At 46.1% G+C, this 12471-nt stretch overlaps 1 protein-coding gene across 1 annotated transcript; it reads left to right on the forward strand.

Moving 5' to 3' along the window:
* The first annotated feature begins 441 nt into the window (after window positions 1-441).
* LOC131023055 (uncharacterized) lies at window positions 442-1074 on the forward strand. Its single transcript, XM_057952597.1, has one exon. The coding sequence runs from the start codon at window positions 442-444 to the stop codon at window positions 1072-1074; it is 633 nt and encodes a 210-aa protein (XP_057808580.1).
* The last annotated feature ends 11397 nt before the right edge of the window (window positions 1075-12471 follow it).

Below are 12471 nucleotides of genomic sequence, written 5' to 3' on the forward strand. Positions count from 1 at the left end.
TATTCCTCTGGCAGGCCAGGATACAAGGGTCATAAGCGCCACCACGCTCACGACTCCCCGAAGGAAAGACGGGAACATGGGAGGTACAAGGAGGACAAAAGGGCCAAGACGTCAAGGTTCCACCCCATCAACAACCGTAGTCCTTTCTCCAACGACATCCTGGCGGATATTCTGCCCAGAAGCTACAAACCTATTTCTCTGGATTACGATGGTACCACTGACCCGGAGGTACACCTCAACCGGTTTGAGGGATTGGTTACTTTGCATATGTACACTGAGGGCATCAAGTGTCGGATTTTCTCCACCACACTGACTGGACCCGCCCAGCTATGGTTTGGGACACTCGCCCCCAATTCCATCCGTTCATTTGAAGAATTGCAAATACGTTTTCTGACGTAGTTCGCAAGCTCACGAAGAGTGGGGAAGTCAGCTCTTTCCTTAATGGACATCAAGCAGGATCAGAACGAAACACTACGGGAGTATACTGCCCGGTTCAATCTCGCTGCTCTGGAAGTGCCAGAGGCGGAATCCCAAATCAAGAATTGTGCTTATGTCAGAGGGCTAAAGCCGGGGCTCTTCTTTGATGAGCTTCAAATCAGACCGGCTAGGGACTTTGACGATATCATGTCTAGACTACCAGGGTATTTACAGCTGGAGGATGCCAGGATGGCAAGAAAAGCCGAAGACAACAAACATAAGACCCCTTGCAAAGGGTTACCCCCGAGGGTACCTCCTCCCCAAGCAGAGGGACCACCTCGCCAGCAACGCACTGTGAATGAAGTTACTCGTTTCGACGAGTACACCCCTTTGAACAAGACACCGGAGGAGATCTTCCATCTAATCAAGAATCAACCGTTTTTCAAGGCGCCTGGGACTTACCGAGATGGGCAGCCCCAACAGGGACCTAACAACAAACTATGCGAGTATCACAATGCCTATGGGCATTTTACCAAACATTGCGGGCATCTGAAGTATCAGTTGGAGTTTTTGGTGCGGGCAGGTAACTTGCATCAATTTATAGTCCGAAGGAACGAAACCCAGGCACAGAGGCCACAACAGAGGAATGTTACTTAGATGACACGACAATTTGTAGACCGAATACTTTTTTTCCCTACAGGGGTTTTAACGAGGTTCGGGGCCATGATATCAATAAAATCGGATACGTGGTTCTAGGGAATTCTCTGGTGTCGACTCATTTACTTTATGCTATTTCTTTACAAATATATACTTCACTTAACATGTTCATGCAGAGCATTGCACATGCGACCAGAGGGGGGAGTAGGGTGTACACCCATAACTCACAAATTACTACTTGGCAAGCCAAAAGGGGAAACAAATTAAACAATTGCTTCTTAGCAAGTCAAGGGAAAAATAAGCAACCAGGGACAACGCTCGAACAAAAGGAAGAGCAGAGGGATCATGCCGCCACCAGACTGCCACCAGAGCAGAGGAATCATGCTCCCACCAGAGCAGAGGAATCATGTTGCCACCAGAGCAGAGGGTTACACTTAACCGTAAGCCACGAAAGTTGGTTGCACCCCCCGGGTCTTCCATGCTCCGTGTAGGGTATTATTTTTGTTCAACCGTAAGCCACGAAAGTTGGTTGCACCCCTCGGGTCTTCCATGCTCCGTGCAGGGTATTATTTCTGTTCAACCGTAAGCCACGAAAGTTGGTTGCACCCCCCGGGTCTTCCATGCTCCGTGCAGGGTATTATTTCTGTTCAACCGTAAGCCACGAAAGTTGGCTGCACCCCCCGGGTCTTCCATGCTCCGTGCAGGGTATTATTTTTGTTCAACCGTAGGCCACGAAAGTTGGTTGCACCCCCCGGGTCTTCCATGCTCCGTGCAGGGTATTACTTCTGTTCAACCGTAAGCCACGAAAGTTGGTTGCACCCCCCGGGTCTTCCATGCTCCGTGCAGGGTATTATTTCTGTTCAACCGTAAGCCACGAAAGTTGGTTGCACCCCCCGGGTCTTCCATGCTCCGTGCAGGGTATTACTTCTGTTCAACCGTAAGCCACGAAAGTTGGTTGCACCCCCCAGGTCTTCCATGCTCCGTGCAGGGTATTACTTATGTTCAACCGTAAGCCACGAAAGTTGGTTGCACCCTGATACGACGCGCGCGCCCGTCGCCCAGCGCGCGGTATCAAAAATAATTTTGTGTATGCCCCAGACAGACAGTACACGCTCCTATTGCTCGCAACCAAAGAACAGTCTTAGCAGCCAGTATAGGGATCCCACGGAGAGTGAGGAACTACTTTACTCTTCGAGTGCACAAATTGAGTTGTCACGGTCTCAACCTGTTTATCTGCACAAGTAAACTTAAACAAAGATCAAATATAACAAAGGGTAAGGTTTACGGTTAGGTCATAACTGTTGTCAATATTTATTTCGGTCATAGGCATACTGATGATCCGTCCATGATCCATATAGACTCAAGGCGTGGCCCAAAGACATTGGGGCGTTTCAAGAGGCTATACTTCACATTTAGGATGGTTGATCCCATTGTGATCACTTGGTCTGAAGGTCACACATTCCCCGGTCACAAGGCAGTGCTTCACTTCTCCTTAGATGGTAGTCATACCCGTTACTCACCAAGTATGGCCCTCATCAACCTTCTCTCCCGAGGTCCCCAACTCTGCACTTTGAGTGACACATGCCTCCTGGACACAACCATTTCCGGCTTTGTCAGCCGACCAGTCATAGACATGCTACGGCGCCGAGATTGCTTTCCTCGTTTGATAACCATGGCTTGATGCCTCGTCACAGTTGATGGATAGTCTCTAGAGAAGCCCAAGACTGAGGAAGGACAGTGTATCCCATCAATCCTTTCCCCACCTTCCGGATCTACAACGCCTTTTGTTGACGCTGCTCAGCTACTCGGTCGTGGGTATACCGGTTGTCACGCCCTGGTATGCCCTAGCCTTTGCTTAACACGAACAGCGTTTTACCGAACGGAGATCACCCGTTAGGCCCCTACTGCCCATGGTTTCGAACAGATCCTTTCGGAACCACGAGACTCAGCCGAAAGAACAAATGCCTCACGAATGTTTACATATTGACAACAATCATTTCCACCCCTTAAACCTCACCAAGGGAACTACTCACACATAAATGCAAAATAAAATAAACACATGAATGAAAGGAAATTTGAAATACTTGATATAAAAATACCTAAGGCAACAACCTTGGCTTTGTTCGTCACAACGGAATTGAAATACGAAAAGCAACTAAATTGTTTGGTGCGAAAAATATAAAAGAACTAAAAGTAAATTGTTTTCTTGGTGAACTAACAAAAGTCTAAGTCTAGAAGAGCACTAAAAACTGATGTGTAAGTGTAAAAATTCGTGCATTCCCCTCAAACTACTAAAACTCTAAAAACTGCTGTCAAACTCCTCTAACTGCCCTCTGCCAGCCACACATGCTGAAGTTTATATAGCAATTCGGTAAACCCTAGCCGGCAGACCAAATCTGGCAGATTATTTCCTTCCATATTTAGCTTGATCTTTGCTTTGATTTGATAGATAATGGATCTCCAGCGGATTTGGGGTTGATTCCACATTATTCCAGATCCTTCCATTGCTAGAATTCGCCAGAATCTTCCATGCAATCTCCTCCACACGTCTTTCCATATATAGCTCCAGCTGCTGACTGCTGTTGACGAGAATGGTCATACTAGCTTCTTTCTTCGGTTGGCCTCATACCAGGTGGTACACTTCGAACGTTCCCGCGCCTCGAATGGTTCTGAGGGGTACTTCGTCGAGCTCTCTTCCTGGTTCATGTATAGCTCATCTGTGCTGACTGCGACTGTTGTTATGGCCTTACCAACTGCTTCCTTCGGTTAGCCTTACACCAGGTGGTACACTTCGGAGATTCCCACACCTCGAATGGTTCTGAGGTGTACTTCGCCGAGCTCTCTTCCTGATAAGTTTCACTTCTGGAAGTTTGGATAGTTTTGTTCCGGTAATGCCCATTCTGACCACATTTCGTGCATATGCCCTTTTCCGAGCTTCCGCCTCCTGAATACCTGTTTCCTCCCCTAGAGGACTCAAACAAAACAAAACAAAAGAGAAAAATAGGGCCAAATGGCCCAAAAGTCGAAGACGCATCACACCTACACACTTAAACCATACTTGCCCTCAAGTATGTAGATGGATTCACAAAAGACACCAACGAAAAGAGAAGAAAGAAAAGAAATAAAGACTCAAGACACGAAACTGCACAGTTATCAGTTCAGATCAAACATGCATGCATCATCTGTAATATCATACCACAAACCATTGAGCAGAAAAATCACATGTAGAGATAGCAGTTTCTCTCACACACTCAAGTGTATGGCTAAGTGTATACTCTCATACTATGCTGCATTAGCTCACCTATAGGCTTGATCACGGATTCATAGCAAGTGTTCAAATTTGTACAATTCATCAAAGGGTCTTTTAAAGGTTGTAGTGGGGCATACGGAGTGGAGGTAAGGATTTCTGGATAAGTAGCTTAAAACTTGGTTCCAGTCATACCGACCTATCTTCTTCAGTACTGACACACCCACTTCATCTTCTCACTTTATTTTCAGTGGGGATTGATTTAACTTCTTCAATTCCAACAAATTATTTGTTTCATCATTTTGTGCCCAGACCATCATTTCTCAAGTTATGCTTTTTCACTTAGAACAATAAACTTCCCTTTATCTTTTGCATGGTGTGGAAGTCACACCTTTTCATCCATTTCAATTCAAGGGTTTACAAAAGAATTTCATTCGGCTCAAAGTGGTTTAGCAAAGGTTTATCATTTAAAGCTCAAGAAAATAATTCTGGGGCTCTAATTTGAAGAAAATTGCCCTAATCATGTAAATTATACCAACTAGCTAAAATCCATAAACAAGTTCTAGGGTTACCAAGCAACATAGTCACACAGAAAATAAATGCAATTTTGGCTCAGATCTCACAGGTGGGAGTATTCAGTATGCTCTCTACTGCTATCATGTGATCATGCTCATCATACCAACAAACCAGTCAAACCAAATAGCATGCATGAATCACCAACACCAACAACATGTGCAGACAGACTCTAACTCAAGACTCAAAAGAAAAACAAAGACTACTAGGGAGAGAAAACTTATTCATGGAGTGTGAGGACTCGGTGGAATGCATCCCGAATGTCCAACAAAATTGTCTTGGCATCAGTATAGCATTGAGATCGTGTGTAGCAGCTATGGAGTGGTGGAGAGTGGGCGAATGAATTTCCCGATCCTTCAAAATGCAAAGATCTTGCCAGTCGGGCAGACCCTGACCAATCATACTGCTGATGCGGTAATCCCTTGACCACCTACTGTATCTCCACCGGCCCCACCTACACACTTTGCTTCGCAAAGTGGGTTTTGATCTTCAATGCATAGGATCCAGCTCAACTCATCTGCATGGTTAGTCCTCCAAGAAACACAAAACACAAGAAAATAAAAGAAAAATGAAATAAATCAGTAATGGTCATACCTACGACCTTATTCTGGGTTGCCTCCCAGTCAGCGCTCTTGTTTATTGTATTGAGCTCGACGTTGTCCATTCCCTCATGCAACATAGGGTTTTACGAGAAAACCTTTCTCCATCATCGGTATGCCTGGATCAAAGACTCGCTTTCCAATTTCCTTGCTCACTCCAGCACTACCGTATGCCTTGCTCCATTCCTCATGGTCTTGTTGCATCTTTGGTTCAACTTCATCTTCAGATCGAGATGGTCCAACCTTGTTTCCTGGGGTTTCCTGGGTGAGTTCCTTCCAAGTTGGTTTTTTTTGTGGTTCTGGTTGGGAGGAGGGTGTCTGCGGTATGCCCTGTATTGGAAGCAGTTGTTGATTCTTCCATTCTCCATATCCCCATTGGGAACTTGGATCTTCACTCCATTCAACATTGTAAGAGTGAGAGAATGGATCATACTTCTCGTGCTGGTCATCATTTTCTCCCATGGCAACATCTTCAATTGGTCCACCCCCTTGGGAGAGAGGGTATCCATCAGTCTGATGCTCGGTCATATGGTCTGGGCCACACTGACGAACATTCTCCGGTGTGATCAAGACTGCTACGAGTTGTTTGAGCTCCATGATCTCCTTCTTCAACTCGTTGAGGTTGCCATTCTCCACATTCTTTGGTACTTCCAGATTGCATTCATATGCTCCCAACTCTGTGGTCATACATTCAATGACTTGCAAAACATCTTTGGGTGTCTTGTCAAACATCGAACCTCCACATGCCGCAATAACGAGTTTTCTCTCGTACTTCTTGAGTCCCGTTATGAAGTGCTCCACCAAATTATATTCAGGAATTTGATGGTGTGGGCATTCTTCCAATAACCCTTTGAATCGGCTCCAATACTCGTTCAATGATTCGAGCTCTCCTTGTGTGATGTTCTGTATGGTCCTCCTCATACTGAAGACCTTTGCTGCTGAGTAATACCTCTCCAGGAACTTTTGTTGCATCTCAGCCCATGTGGTCACACTGCCAGCGGTCAAGCCATAGTACAATTTCCTTGCACTACCTTGTAGTGTGAAAGGAAACAATAGCAACCTGATGTATTCTCCCATGGACGCCTGGTTATCCTCCGTAGAGCATATCATCTCGAAGTCTCGGAGATGTGTGATTGGATCATCTTCAAGCATGCCATGGAATTTGGACATGAGTTGGATCAGGTCTGTCTTCAGCTCATACCGGCCTTCAATGGTCGGTAAGTGGTGATGCATGAAATCTTACCCTAATTAAGAAACGATAAACGAGACAAGATGTACGTGGTTCGATCATAAATGATCTACGTCCACGGGAGTTCTTCGTTGGTTTCACTATACTTTGAGAGAGTATTTACATATTACAAGTGTTGCTTAGAAAATAATCATCCTCCAATGCTAATGTTAATCTTCTATTTATAGATGTGATAGTAAACCCTAAAGGCCTTAGGCCCATGAGCTTTGATAATTGGGTTTAGGCCCTTTAAGGCCTTAATACACTTTAGTCCTGATTTGACCCATCTGCGCTGTCCTTCGTTGCCCGTGTTGAGTAGTTCCTTGAGCTGCGCAGGCGAGTCTGCACCGCTAGGTCCCTTCGTCTACGCTGCCAAGTTCTGGCTCTTTGTCTACACTGCCGAGTTCTGGCTGTGTAGCTCTTTGTCTACGCTGCCAAGTCTGGTTCTTTGTCTACGCTGCCAAGTTCTGGCTGCGCAGCTCTTTGTCTACGCCGCCAAGTCTGGTTCTTTGTCTACGCTGCCAAGTTCTGGCTGCGCAGCTCTTTGTTTACGCTGCCAAGTCCTGGCTCTTCGTCTACGCCGCCAAGTTCTGGCTGCGCAGCTCTGCTCTGGCCACGCAGCTTTGCTGCCCGGTTTTGGTCTGCGCCGCTCTAGCTGCGCAGCTCTGCACTTTGGCCAAGACTGATTGACTCTTCGTATTCATTTGTTAGTAAGTCTTTTTAATTAGACCTGCGCTCGTTAGTTCCTTTGATAATAATAACAATAATCAGGTAAAGTAGATTTAAACTACTAAACACAGCGCTGATGAGTATTCCAGTCCTCATCAGCTACTCCCCCCCTGGTCTGGTTGAACTGTGTCTTCTTTGTTCGACCAGTGATGCGTGATATAGAGTCGGCGCTGTGCTGCTCACCCGAGTAGGGTCCAAGTGTTTTTAAGCCCTGTAATTCATCCCGAATCGAGTACTTGTAAGCTTGCAAAATAATCAATGATAGAATAGTACATCCCTGCCAATTTGTCAACATAAAAATATCCCAACTCTGTCAAAATATTTAGAATAACAACAAGAATAATAAGAGTGAAGCAACTCCCTTTCGAACGTGCTCGTTGAGCCGCTTTTTGATTATTATCATTGTGCTCGTGCTAAGGCAGCTCCGGGAGCTTTGTACTTAGGCAGCTCTAAATTTCTTAGGCGGCGAAATTCCCGGAACTTCTCAAACTTCAAAGCATAATCCCCTAATTCATCAAGAATTAACATAATGAAAGTAGATAACTTAGCTTCCTCTTGTATTAGTGTTTATCAACGCCGGAAATTCAGCGCAGGCGATGAGATGGACCGGTATATGGCATTGACCTGGTGAAGAATAAAGAATGCGCCGCAGCGCTGGTGAAGAGCAAAGCATAACATCACAGCGCTGGGAACTTCATTGTCAATAAATCCCATAGAGTTGAGACGCTAGAGTAATTTGTTTGGCTTGGTGATCATAAAAACTGAGACTTTGTCATCCCAGCTAGTTCACCTCAGTGGTGGGTGTGAGTTGCCGACGACGTGATTTAGATTTCGAAAGGCGACATCTTCGTATGTCAAGGAGCTCTGAAGCTGAGAGTGCATCTTCAATAATATCAGCCCATCTTCATCACGAGCGGCGACAAAGGAGAGAGGCGGCGCTGGCTTCGTTGCCGAGCAGCAACAAGCGAGGAAGGCGGCGCTGCTGAGCAGCATCAAGCGAAAGAGGCGGCGCTGCCGAGCAGCACCAAGCGAGAGAACAAGTGAGCGAGGCGGCGCTGCTGAGCGGCGACAAGCGAGAGAGGCGGCGCTGCCGAGCAGCGACAAGCGAGACAAGCGGGAGAGGCGGCGCTGCCGATCAGCACCAAGCGAGAGAACAAGTGAGCGAGGCGGCGTTGCCGAGCAGCACCAAGCGAAAGAGGCGGCGCTGCCGAGCAGCGACAAGCGAGAGGGGCGGCGCTGCCGAGCAGCACCAAGCGAGAGAACAAGCACGAGCCCCTTTCCCTTAGGTTTTGAATTTTTTTATCCCTAAAAAATAGGATATAAGAGGTGATGGGGGTATACACCCCCTACTCCCCCCCCCCAGTGTCGTGCGCGTACTTTAGAAGTCAAGCACGATTGTTGAAGACCTGGAAGAGCTAAGAAGGTACCCGAGTAGGGCTGAAAAGTCGATGCCGAGGAGTAAACCGAGAGAGCGATTGAGTTGCCATTTAAGGCTCATCCCTTGTCAATTAGGCATACATGATTCTCTGCACTTGTTAAATAAGAACTTGTCGATCTTTGTAAAAATAGTAAAGACAAAGTATTTCAGCGCTGCAGATGAACTAAGATAAAAGAGAGTAGTTTTTCCTTTAGATTATTTTGATGTCATCAATGATGACTAACTTAAGGCTCAAGTATCCGCAGAGCGGCTGAGTTGCCATTTAAGGCTCATCCCCAGTCTAACTTTCGCGGCTTATGATGTTTCTGCGTGGAGCATAGACATTGAGGCCTTCGTCGTGCAATTAATGCCTTGAATTGTGCAATTGATGCCCCGAAGTTTTGCAATTAATGCCCCGAAGTTTTGCAATTAATGCCTTGAATTTTTGCAATTAATGCCCCGAGTTGTGCAATTAATGCCTTGAGTTGTGCAATTAATGCCTTGAATTTTGCAATTACTGCATTGAATTGTGCAATTAATGCCTTGAATTTTGCAATTAATGCCCCTATCTAACTTTCGCGGCTTACGATATTTTTGCGCGGAGCATAGACAATCGAAGAACCCTGTCTAACTTTCGCGGCTTACAATATTTTTGCGCGGAGCATAGACATTGTGAACTGTCAACGACTCGGGCATTCTGCGCCGACCGAGATAACTGAGATAATTGTTTTCCCTGTACTTGAAATAGCTGCTCTGACTGCGCTGAGATAGTCACCCTGGCTGCGCTGACATGATCACTCTGACTGTACTAAGATAGCCACACTGGCTGCACTGAGATAGCCACACTGGCTGCGCCGACATGATCACTATGACTGTACTAAGATAGCCACACTGGCTGCACTGAGATAGCCACACTGGCTGCGCCGACATGATCACTATGACTGTACTAAGATAGCCACACTGGCTGCACTGAGATAGCCACACTGGCTGCGCCGACATGATCACTATGACTGTACTAAGATAGCCACACTGGCTGCACTGAGACAATTTATGCAATCTGCGTTGCAGATGGCTTAGATGAAGATGATTGCACAGGCTGAGCTGATTGACATAGTCACGCTGATAATTTGAGCACTGATTGTACTGAGATAACTGAGATAGTTCTCCCAGCCAAGACAACTGAAATGACTGAGATGGCTGCGCCGGCTGAAATAACTGAAAAAACTAAGATAGCTGCACAGGCTGAGATAGCCTGTCTTGACTGCGCTGAGAAAGCTCAGATACATTCTGAGGCTGATAGCTGCACAGGCTGAGATAGCCTGTCCTGACTGCGTTGAGAGAGCTCAGATACATTCTGAGGCTTACAGTTCCGGATCGTGGCTAAGTTACCATTTAAGGTTTTAATATCCGCTGCGCGGCTGAGTTGCCGTTAAGGCTCAAATATCCTGCTAAGTTTTTCGAGAAAACACACATGGTGGTATATATTCCACTCCCCCCCCCTTAGTAACATGTGCATGATTCAACTAAACATCTTATGTGTATATTTGTGTTTGGTGTCTTTACTTGTGATGCTAGTGGCAGCGCTGACGTGACTATAGTCCCGAAGTAAGTTATTCAAATTATGTTTCGAGCCCTAGGCACATATGCAGAAGGTATGTAGCTTCGTGTACTTAGTATCAAATTCCCAAGTCCCATCAAAGGTGATATAAATCACTAGTATGCCCAAGTGTTCAAGTAGAATATTTTTCAAATCCCAATCATGCTCACGTGTTTCGATAACTAAGATAATGTATGAGAAACTTTAGTTCTGCGAAGTACCTGAATCATCACTATTTAGTGGGTTTCCCGTGTTGTAATATAGCGTGTAATCACATTTGTTCAAATGTTTTTCCCAAAATATGTTTAACCTGCGCCGTAGGAATTCTTAAGCAAAAGTATTAGTAACATATGAGAGCCCTTCCCAGGGCTGTAAACTCGTTAACATATGAGCTGGTATTATCATGTCCTTGCACAAGAATTCAAACGAGATCACAAGCAAAGTTAGGGGACTGAAATAGAGGACTAAGTCCTTCTCGAAAGTAATTGAGAAAGCTCTGATAAATGGAGGTCTTCCTGTCGATTCTCTGAAATACTCGAGCTGGTATTGGCATGTCCCCTCGGTTGAGGGCTGGCTGCACTGCCAAGCAGCAACAAGAGTGAGAGGCGGCGCCGGCTACACTGCCGGGCTTCGACAAGGCCGCGAGGTGGCGCTGGCTGGCTGCCGAGCAGCAACAGAGGAGAGAGGCGGCGATGGCTGGCTGCCGAGCAGCAACAGAGGAGAGAGGTGGCGCTGGCTGGCTGCCGAGCAGCAACAGAGGAGAGAGGCGGCGCCGTTGAGAGGTGGCGATGGCTGGCTGCCGAGCAGCAACAGAGGAGAGAGGCGGCGCCGTTGAGAGGCGGCGCTGGCTGGCTGCCGAGCAGCAACAGAGGAGAGAGGCGGCGCCGTTGAGAGGTGGCGCTGGCTGGCTGCCGAGCAGCAACAGAGGAGAGAGGCGGCGCCGTTGAGAAGCGGCGCTGAAATGCTTCCCTGAACCCGGCTTTGATGGATCTCCCGGAAAGAAGGCCGATTGGGAGGTTGATTCTTGGAATTCTTTTCTGGATTCTTACGATAGAGCAGGCAACTCTATTGAAGCTCTATCAACTCTGGGCCCTTGCTTCAAATCTGATTTGAAGCACCTGACTAGCGAGTACCCATTGAAGCTCCACGGAGCAGGGGGGCTTTGGAGACGGCAAGCTCCGCTGAGCACCTTGAATTCTCGTCAATGGTCCAGTTGTGGATGGTGTTATCCACTGAGCCCTCGCGCCCAAAAATAGCAGAATCACAAGAGATTAGCAAGACAAGCAAACAGAATTTTGAGGATTCAGTTCAATATGAAACATATTGAGTTCGAATAACGTGATCAAGTTCAACTTCATAAGAAATTGAATGTAGTGCGAGCCTTTTCAACAATGTGACTCGTATCGTGCTATGTCTCATTCTTAGAATCAATCAAGTCGCAATGAAAATACACTATTAATCTTGAAATCTATGCAATAATAACCGCAGTTCATCAGTCAAACTTAGGCGAAGTCTCACGTTGTTTTAATGATTTTTCAAGTGTTCCCATAACCGAACCAATAATCGGCCCCGTGATGCACCCAAAACAATCCAATATGGGATCAAGTAATTCATGCATGAATACTTTGTACATGCTACGTGGGAAGTATATGTAACTTCATCTAGTTTAAAGCAAACAAATGCCAACATGCGAATCCAAGATTAGAAATGGTAGTTTACTCAACATGTGAATTCAAAAGACATCAAGAAAAATTGTCATATACTTATAGCATCTGGATTTTCCCTAGAAACAATCAACCATAGTAGACTGCTTTCGAAACATGATCAAGAAGGCAAAGAACAAGAAATGCAAATGTTCATATGTCGATTAGTCCCAACAGCAGCAGTCTCAAGCAAATCACAAGAAGTAGAGCAAGGTCAGAACATAATTAGAAATAAAATGAGAGTGCCAGAGCTGGCTGTGCAGCTGAGTAACCATAGAGGATAAGAGCGTGCCCGAGCTGGCTG

The sequence above is a fragment of the Salvia miltiorrhiza genome, chromosome 4 (assembly GCF_028751815.1).
Source record: "Salvia miltiorrhiza cultivar Shanhuang (shh) chromosome 4, IMPLAD_Smil_shh, whole genome shotgun sequence".
In the NCBI taxonomy this organism is placed as follows: domain Eukaryota; kingdom Viridiplantae; phylum Streptophyta; class Magnoliopsida; order Lamiales; family Lamiaceae; genus Salvia; species Salvia miltiorrhiza.

Excerpts from the sequence above, each read along its gene's own strand:
- LOC131023055 (XM_057952597.1), top strand. The coding sequence starts at position 442 with ATGGACATCAAGCAGGATCAGAACGAAACACTACGGGAGTATACTGCC.